Source organism: Castanea sativa, chromosome 1, assembly GCF_040712315.1.
Source record: "Castanea sativa cultivar Marrone di Chiusa Pesio chromosome 1, ASM4071231v1".
Taxonomy (NCBI): Eukaryota; Viridiplantae; Streptophyta; class Magnoliopsida; order Fagales; family Fagaceae; genus Castanea; species Castanea sativa.
This window is the reverse complement of record NC_134013.1, coordinates 69893870-69903971: the sequence shown is the minus strand read 5'-3', so window position 1 is coordinate 69903971 and position 10102 is coordinate 69893870. Positions and strand designations below refer to the sequence as shown.

The 10102-nt window shown below is 33.3% G+C and overlaps 1 protein-coding gene across 2 annotated transcripts; it reads left to right on the top strand.

Moving 5' to 3' along the window:
* Window positions 1-1283: 1283 nt before the first annotated feature.
* On the top strand, window positions 1284-6251 carry LOC142621953 (protein NRT1/ PTR FAMILY 5.8-like). 2 transcript variants are annotated; one of them, XM_075795341.1, is made up of 5 exons: window positions 1284-1322; window positions 2459-2553; window positions 2836-3053; window positions 4752-5269; window positions 5379-6251. In XM_075795341.1, the coding sequence occupies exons 2-5, from the start codon at window positions 2499-2501 to the stop codon at window positions 6214-6216; spliced, it is 1629 nt and encodes a 542-aa protein (XP_075651456.1). In that variant the 5' UTR covers window positions 1284-1322; window positions 2459-2498; the 3' UTR covers window positions 6217-6251. The 2 variants fall into 2 exon arrangements, with proteins under 2 accessions (XP_075651456.1, XP_075651455.1); XM_075795340.1 differs by lacking the exon at window positions 1284-1322 and having other exon boundaries at window positions 2368-2553.
* The last annotated feature ends 3851 nt before the right edge of the window (window positions 6252-10102 follow it).

Below are 10102 nucleotides of genomic sequence, written 5' to 3'. Positions count from 1 at the left end.
TCCTCTATTTTACTGAACAACCATGTATCCTCGAACGTAATTAAGACCAACAGAAGGATAAAAACTTATAATAAGATGCTGAAAACTTGTGTACCACGTAGGGTAATTCAATTTTTGGTCGTAACATTGCTCTAAGTAGAATGGTCTAGTTGGCCTACCAAATATATTGTCGAGTTGTAGTGGCCACAAAACAATCATTATTTAGTGTCTGCATAAAATTTCTCAACATAATGCAGTGGCTTCACATCAAAATGTCGATTCCATTAACTTCCACCTAGGCATGTCGAAATTGAGAGTGGGCCATGTAAGATCAAAAATCAATAATTGCGTGCTTTTATATATATTTTGTTGGGGATAAGAATAATTGCATAGATTATTGTAGATCGAGGACATGAGAGTGAATTAAACAAGGATTCAACGTATAAAAGCCATGCAAACGCACTAAATTCTGAGTTGGTGTTCTTTCCTTACGTGTCAACTCAAACATTTAACTATTAATGCTAACCAAAGTTGAAAAAGAACTAATTAATCACAAGGGATTCATAACAACCCAATAGGGATAAGCGTAAAAAAAATTTCCAAAGAAGAGCAATATAATCTAGAAATAGAGAAATGCATACGTGTTGATGACCCATTAGGCATTGTGTTACGTTTTGGTCACTGGCTATCTTTTCTTGTATCATTCCTTTTGTGGTGGAGGTGTTGGATAGCAAAAGTGTCATCCTTCTCACTAAACCATTAAGGTGGGGAATTGGAAAATGAGGCAAAGTTATGGTGGATCTTCCAAACAGTGGCTAATGTTGATACCCATTGAGTGAGATTGCCATCTGTTCATTTTGTGGCTAGTTTTGTAATTGACATTGGTGGCCAATTCTGTCATTGGCTAGCACCGGTTCAGAGCTACATATGTGTGTGTCTCTTCGTTTGTCACTGTGAAGTTTGTGTGTTTGTTGTGTGTTTGCATGTGTTTGCTGTGTGTGTGTGCGTGTGTGCCATAGACATTTCCTTTCCATGCATTTGTGTAACGCATACTGATGTGTCAGTCATGCAGTAGTAGTGATCTGAACGTAACGCAAAAAATAGAGTATAAAACTGATTCAATTTTGTGTTTCAGTTTGTGTTTGTTAGCTCTTTCTGGTGTAGGATTGCATTAGACAAAAGGTAGTAAAGTTAAAATTCATAACTGTCAATGAAATGACGAAATTATGAGTTATGACAGCACAAACAATACCAGTAAAAATGGCGTGATCGAACAGGGTACGAGTTAGGTGCATGGAGATTAACTCAGTCAAAAAGGAATCTTGCTTGGATTGCATATATAAGTATTTTTTTTCCCCAAACAAGTCTGCATTTTGTGTATGATTTACAATTGTATACGTCATATTATATGTTTGGTTGCATTCTTTTTCTCTTTTCCTTTTTTTCTTCATTTGATGAATTGCTTGCTATCATTCTTATGTGTAAAGAAAAATTTAGTAAGGTTTAGCTAGAATTTATCAGCTTAAGCACATGTTGGGTGTTTAATACTTTAATTTTTGGAGTTTCTTTGTGAGGATTTTATATGTTATATTGCTGCCACCTTAACTTAACACAAAAAGTTTAGGCTTGACAATATATAATATATTATAATCATTTTTTTTATTTATCACTACTATAATAATTTGAACAACTTCATCAACCACATGACAAAAAATAACTCGAATATTCCAACAAGATCCTCCTATATATGGTAAAAGCTTTTTGACTGTTTATGCTATACTCTTTTTCATGTGGTATTACATGAAAAAAAAATATTAATCTGAACTTCTTCATCGTCACCAAAAATGACTCGCGCGAATATTCCAATACAAGATCTTCCTAGTAAAAGCTTTTTGACTGCCTATGTTATATTCGTTTTCATGTGATATTAATTACATGACTTCATCTAGACAAAAAAGTGTAATTTATATCATCATTCACAATATCATATCGAATCCTATACTTGTAACCTCGGAAATCTTCGTTCGAAATATTTGTACAGGTGTGCACATTGACGTGTCATTGATGCCAGGTGGCTATCCGTGAATCAAACTCACATACTTGAGGCTGTGTATTTGGTTTAGCATCGCATGTAGACATTTTTTTCTTTTCTTTTTGTTCTAGATAACGTCGCCGTGACCCCATGTCCAAACTGATCTTAGTGGAATTATTATTATTAGCTTCTGTTGAAATAGAAATACAACCAATGTTTGAAAAGCTTTAGCGTTAGTGTATTGTCTAGTGTCCCATTAAGAGCTTGGAAACAAAACCTTGGACACATATATAGAAGGTAATTAACAAGATGAGCCAATAATGAGTGGTGCAACTGTTTTTGGATGGTGAAAGCAACTTACGTTGATTATAAAAATGACAAAAAAACTACAACTTATTCTTGCTTCAATTTTCACCTCCCTCTTATTTATTGGCTCTTTGATTCCAGATACTTGATTCTGTAAGTAGTGTATTCCTTCGCTTCACTCATGGCTGGAGGTCAGAGAACAAAGAGTCTAAGCAAGTCATGCATTCTTCTAATAGGTAACAATTAAGAATATATTCCATCATCTTAATTTCTCTCTTTTTTTTCAACCATAAAACATGATTTTTCTCAACCTTGAACACCCTTATTTGGGTCTAGTAAGTTCTCTAAAACCCATATGGGGGATTTTTACACCTTGGTATATACAAGTGCTCCATTCTATAGCTGTAGCATTGGATGAGCATTTGTAATGAACTTAATTTTTTTCCTCATAATGTCTTAGTTAATGTGTATGTGTGTAATAGAGTTCTCATTTGATCTGTTTATGGCTGAATTAACAGTGCTAGCTGGTATGGAGAGGTTTGCATTCAAAGGGGTGGCATCAAATTTAGTGACTTATCTCACAGATGTTGTGAAGATGAGCAACTCTTCTGCAGCCAAAGCGGTTAACAGTTGGTGTGGGTTTACTTCTATGTTGCCACTGCTAGTGGCACCTCTTGCTGACTCTTATTGGGATAGATATTCCACCATATTGAACTCTTCTTTCCTCTATGCTGCTGTGAGTCACTCCTCTCTTCTTAATTCTCTCTTATTTTTTATTTATTTAATTTGATTCTGAGTGCATGGTACAGTTCTTTAATTTTTTGTTGTTGTTAATTGTTATTAATGTTAGTGTTATTATCACAATACTTGGCAGTGATTCCCACGAGTGAATGGAGATTGCAACTTAATAATATTGCATAGCTTGTTTTATCTAGAAGTTTACTTATCAAGGTGTGGCTAATTATTTAAGGCTTTAAAAGATGGCTAATTATTTAAGGCTTTAAAAGATGATTAGATAATCCATTGTGATTATGGAGCCTTAGTCATCATTCATCGCCATTCACCACCCAATAGAATTATAAAATTAATATCCTTAAAATTCAGAAGACTAGCTGGTAAACTTTTGTGGGGCCATTAGAATCTATTAATTTTTGTGATGATTAAGGAATAAGAAGAGCCATTTATTTGCCTAAGACTTTGTCACCAATTAAATATCACTATATCAGCAAGTGCATGCCAAGCTACTTCCAAGATTAGCGCCCACTATCTGATAGCCCTTGAGTGAAATGAATGTTTTTATTTGCTAAGATTAAATAAGTTAATTTCAATAGTTCTTGTTCTCTTGAGTGATTGCTGATTACCACAATAATGGTTTGATTAGACCATTTTATTGCTATTTTTATTTTTAATGGTCAAAAGTCTTTACTGCTTTTCAAGAATTGCTTTTAACTCCTTTAAGAGTTCATCACCCAATGACCTTGTGTGTGCGTGTGTCATGGGGGCCAGACAACTACAGAGCCAGAACTTTAAAGTTTGCTACTTTGCTTCCTTTGAGTATGAGGAAATTATGACCTCATGACTGGTGGTACGTGATTCCTTGGATTTTGAATCAAGAAAATTTGTTATGATTGTGGGTGACATTTGTTAAACTCCCACTTTTGTAGGAAATTAACTTATATTTGACTGAGAACCCATGAAAAAAATGTCTTCTCTTAGGTGAAATTTCACCACAAAGCACTGTGTTTTTGTCACTAATAAAATACCATGGATTGTAGTTTTGTCAAGGAGATTTATTGGAAATGGTAGCAATATAAAAAGGTTGCAGTGTGAGCAGAAAAAAGAATCAATTAAAGGACTAATCTTTACAAAAAGCTAGCACTACTTTGATTACTTTTTTTGGTTACTGATAATGAAGAATCACTTTTGATTCTCAAAACAAGAGAAAAGAGTTCATTAAGGATAGGCCAGCCTCAAATACTAATAATAACTTACAAGCTCAATTGGAAATAATGGTATCAATTTCCTCTGTATAACTTGAAAAAATCAACAACACAATATATACCAAGAATAGGAAAGTCACTTTTTTGCTATTTGTAAGTGAAATTATTTTATCCTTGGGACTAAATCCCACGAGGGAGCAGATAGGCCTTAAGGTCACTGGCAATAGAGAAGTCACTAAGTTAAGGTAGCTAGCGGAACATATATGTTTTAATGAAAAAAAAAAAAAAAAAGGTGAAGTGAACTGGTTCTACTTTCTCTTAGGTATTGTGCTCTTTTAAGCATTAGTCTTATGTCTAGTGGTGGATAATAAACTCTGTGTGTGTGTGTGTGTATTACAGTTAAATAATGTATATATTGCCTGTCTATGAAAGCTTTTGCAATATAATCAAGATAATATTATATATTTTGTTCTTACTATGCTTATCACTTTTAGGGGCTTGTGGCATTGACATCATCAACTGCATTGGCATTGGCATGGTCTTCTTCTAAAAACAAAACAATGTCTTCTTCATTTCTGTTTTTGTCGCTATACTTGGTTTCAATAGGCCAAGGTGCATATAACCCATCGTTGCAAGCCTTTGGAGCAGATCAACTCGATGATGATGAGGAATTGCCCTGTAGCAAAAACGAGAATAAGTCTCATAAAAAGAGTACATTCTTCCAATGGTGGTATTTTGGTGTTTGTAGTGGAAGCCTGTTGGGTGTCACAGTTATGTCCTACATCCAAGATACCTTTGGTTGGGTACTGGGATTTACCATTCCCATGACAGCAATGGTAACATCGGTTGCATTTTTCTGTTGCGGAAGACGGATGTTTATTTATAAACAAAATGATGCTATCTTTAATAATCCCTTTGAGAGCATAGTTCAAGCTTTCAAAGCAGCCAAATCAAAATTTATGTACTGTGAAGTCAAGTTATCAAATTACAAAGCTGATAAGGTTGAGCTAGAGTAAGTTTTTTTGTATCAATTTCAAGGTATCTTCATTTTATAATTACAATTCTTACTTATTTGTGCTTCAAGACTGAACTTTTCAATAACAAATCTTGCTTGTTTGTAGGCTTCAAGAGAAACCTCTTTGTCACGAAGAGTTTGACAGCATAAAGGACTTGGAAGCGAACCCAAGAAATGGCGTACCCATGTTTGACAACGTCAAAGTAGTGCTGCGGCTTTTGCCCATATGGACAATGCTTCTAATGTTTGCAGTAATTTTTCAACAACCTGCAACATTCTTTACTAAACAAGGTATGACAATGAAGAGGAACATTGGAAGCTTCAAGATTCCACCGGCTACACTACAGAGTGCTATTACATTGTCTATAATTCTTCTAATGCCTTTATATGACAAGATTTTGATCCCGATTACACAACTGATAACTCGAGATGAAAAAGGTATTAGTGTAATGAAAAGAATGGGGATAGGAATGTTTCTCTCTATCATAGCCATGATCATTGCAGCAATTGTTGAAACAAAGAGGCTGGAGATTAGCAGAAATATGGAAAAACTTGAATCACATTCAGAAACGGTACCTCTAAGCATATTTTGGTTGCTGCCTCAATACGTTCTCTTGGGCATTTCAGACATTTTCACTGTTGTTGGGATGCAAGAGTTCTTTTACAATGAAGTTCCTGTTAGAATGAGAACCATGGGGTTTGCTCTATACACTAGTGTTTTTGGTGTGGGAAGCTACTTGAGTGCCTTATCAATTTCCCTTGTTGAAATCTTTACCAGCTCAAAAGAAGGGCATGGCTGGTTCTCTGACAACATGAATGAAGCTTGCCTAGCCAAATTCTACTGGCTTCTAGCCTTGTTAAGTACATTGAGCTTTCTATTTTACATGATTTTGTGTAAGTGTTACATAAGTAGGGCTGAATTGGAGAATGAAAACTGTAAATGACCTTTTAATTGGTTTTGAGTTTTTTACAGTTTCTGCAATTTGATTTAAACCCTGTTGATAACTTGGCTCTATGTGGCAACAATTATGTGAATGTCCTAGTAAAAAACTAAAGAAAAACAAAAAAATGTGAATGTCTTAAGTTTTGCTGCAGGGGGGAAGGTAAGCAAGTAACTTTTTTATGCCAGCAGAATCTTAAAAGAGTGGAAACAAAAGACTCACTGGTCTTAATTCCTGTTCATTTGTATATACGTGAGAAATGTTTGGCCACAGAATGGTATCAAATTCAGGAAGTTGTTGGGGATATTGTGGACATTGGATGATATTCAACAAAATTTTATTGTTTGTTAGCCAAACAGAAAACAGATTTGAAAAATAAAGTTGAAGTCATTTAGTTTGTAATCTTGGTCCATCCATTGTGTTGTTGACATATCAAATATTTGGCACTTTTCCCCTCTCTTCAGAGCTACAAGACAGAGTGGAGATTTGATGACAAAATCTACAAGAATGACCGGTTACATGGACCCCAACAACAAATATTAGGTAGTCCAGCCTATTGTCACATTTCTATGTGCAAGTGGAATATTCGTGCATTGATGTAGTATTTTCCAATTTTCAGATTGTCACTAGTTGAGACTCATTTCATGTTCAAAATATTGGTCATTCATAAGGCGGCTGTAAAAATGAAAGAAACTTCTACACTTATTTTACATATGCTGTTTTACACAACATTCACAGTTGATGCTGATATACATATTTTAAAATAGGAAAAAGGTAATGTCACATTTAAAACATATAAATGGATGTGTAAAATTGGAAGTAAAAAAGTGGACGTGAGAGAATAGAAGCCTCATATCCTCTTTAAAAATTGTTAACATGTAATGTCGTGCAATTGTCCAATAGAAAGTCTTTTTTTTTCGATAGGCAATAACAAGTCATTTATATACTATCTAAAAGTTGATAGGCTATCCTGATCTGTTGGGACAGATCAGGATAGCATTTTGGTTCATTTGGTCCTAGTCGGTCCATTTGATCCAATTTTTTTTTGTCCACTTCAGTCCAGTTTGGTCCACTTCTGTCCAATTAGGTGCCTTATGTCCATTTTGGTCCATTTGGACTAATCCGGTCCACTTCAGTCAATTTTAGACTAATTGGACCTTAAATTGATTCTTTTTGTAGGTTGCCTTTTCAATTTTGGGCTCAAAATTTCAATTTTTTTCTTAATTTTTTGGTTGAAAAATATGAAATTCAATTCTATTTGGGACAAACTCTTTAGTTTTGGGATAAAAAAATACAAGTAAAATAGGTTTTAGAAATTATAGTTATGTGCCTTATAAAAATGATAAATATTTAAAAGCTTTCCTTAAAATTCAAATTTCAATAATATAGGCATTATACTTATATTTAGAAAGAAAAACAAAATGCTACAATTAAAATTATATAATAATTATAACTTTTTTTAGAAACAATATAATAATTTATAATTTAAACTTAATGTAACATGTTACAAGGAAATAGGGGAGTACATTTTTTTAATATTCTTGGATATTTTCAAATTAATCAACCGATTATGGTATATTTTTTATAAAAAGAATTCATTTTAATAATATCTTCTCACAATATTATAATGATTTAATATAAATATTTTTATTACATACATTACACTTTTCATATGTGTGTGTGTGTATGTTGTTGTTGTTGTTAAATACAAAGAACAAGAAGCTTTATTACCCTCGGGGCCTTTAGAACCTGAAGCCAAAGCAATGGAGGAAGCTTTTCGGTTCAAGGAAGCTGTGGAGTTTGCCTAGGATGTTGGTATTCGGAATGCACACTTTGAGAGAGACTCACTTATACTCTCTAATGCTATTCAAGGTCTATGTAAATCACTAGTAACCATCTCTAATGTTGTCACTAGGATTTGTCATAAACTACAAGTTTTTAGATCTGTCATTGTGTCCCATGTGAGGCGTGGCTATTATAATCTAGCACATATTTTAGCTCAAAATGCCAAAGGCATTAGTAATTGTTTAACTTGTCTAGAGGAGGATCCAATAGTCATTGGGTCAGCTTTAGCTCAAGATGTATTAAATTTATTTATTTATTTTTTATTGATCTTTTCATTAAAAAAAATCAAATAAAAAAACATTTTAGGAAATTAGACTATTTAGATGGGAGGAAATCTTCCCCAATTAATAGCACATATTACCTTTAAATCCCAAATCCACTTGCCTCTCACCAAACCCCACCTCCTAATAATTCTTAATTACTCATAAGAACCGTAATCTCACAACCTGCTAAGAGTATCTCCAGCAGATTCTTTAAATTTTTGTATTATTTGAAGAATGAACAGTGACTTTTACCTTTTAGCTATCGACATTTTTAAATACACTTTTCAACAAATTCTCTATCTCATTTAAATATTATTTCTTCATTCTTTTTTTAATATTTTTTTATTCTTCCTTTATTCATTCCTAACTGCTATATTTTTCAAATTCCCAACGGTTATATTTTTTAAATTTCATAACATTTTCAAATTTTGCAGCAAAAAGAGAACAAGAGGAGAGAATATATATATTTTCTTTTAGTTGCTTGATTTTGTTGGTTGATTTCAATGATCTCACAATGCTGAAATTTGAAAAGACAACAAGAAGAATCCAAGAAAAAACAAGGTTTTCAAACCCGGACTGGACTGGAAGGTCGAATCTTGAAAACCGAGAATTGCATGAAAATTCGGTTTTTTAAGCATAGAGAACCGGGCATATGTGGCAATTTTGTGAACCCCTAAAACCGAAGTTGGACTGCAAGAACTAGTGGCAAGAACCATGCGGTCCAACCCCTTAGAATTTTTATTTTTATTTTATAAAAACAACTTAACACAATTTTATTTTACTTAATTAAATTATCCATCTCTTACAAGGAATAAAAAAAATTATAATTAAAATCCTTCAAAAATATTCAACTTTACTTCAAAAATTAATCATAAATTTTAATGTTTTCATGATTTTTATTTTATTTTATTAACTTTCTTATTTAATTATTATATATAACCTTGAAAATCATTAAATTTCCATCACATATATAGATATATTAGTAAATTTTGCTAGTTTTATAAATTTAATATCTATATTTAAGCTTTAATTAATTATTAAATTAATTGTGACGTCATTACAGTTCGATCACGGTTTGACCTCGGTTCGACCTCAAAAACCTTGAACCTCTCTATTTTACGGTTTAATGAACAGTTCGGGTCTAAAAACCTTGAGAAAAAATATAAAGGCAGAGCCTCCTTTCACTTGTTCTGTGAGAAGCAACAGAGAGAGAAGGAAGAGAGAGAGAGAGTATGAGAGAAAAAAAAAATCTAGAGAAAGAATTGATATAATAATAGTTGGTATAATTTTTTAATCAAAAAAATCTAATTGCTAAGGTAGAGTAGCCCATCAAACTTGATGAACTACTATTCATGAGCAAAAATAAATTGTAATTCAGAAAATTTACTGGAGACCATTTTTTTGGTTTCATTCTCTATTATAGAGATCATTTTACTTTTACCTAAGCTATTGGAGAGCTCTTATAGATCTTTTGCAAGATTTGATACATTCATCATAGTGGGAACTGGGACATACTCATCTGCCTCCACAATGTCAGAGAGACAACCACACGACCAACATGTCCAAGAATCATCATATGATTATTATGATCTCCCAGACTATCTTTGGATCGAAATCCCCCTAAGACTACCTCTTGTTCTCCTATTCAGACTCAGGTGCGTTTCAAAACGCTGGCTCTCTCTTATCTCAGACCCTTCTTTCGCTTCCTCCTATATCTCTCGCTTTCATTTCATGCCTCACCCTCATGGAGACTCCTAAACCAATCCTTTTTCAATAGAATA

Bases quoted from the DNA above. Each gene is read 5' to 3' on its own strand.
- LOC142621953 (XM_075795341.1), top strand. From the start codon at position 2,499: ATGGCTGGAGGTCAGAGAACAAAGAGTCTAAGCAAGTCATGCATTCTT. The intron at 2,554-2,835 runs GTAACAATTAAG...CTGAATTAACAG, and splicing joins GTCATGCATTCTTCTAATAG to TGCTAGCTGGTATGGAGAGG. The intron at 3,054-4,751 runs GTGAGTCACTCC...TATCACTTTTAG, and splicing joins CTTCTTTCCTCTATGCTGCT to GGGCTTGTGGCATTGACATC.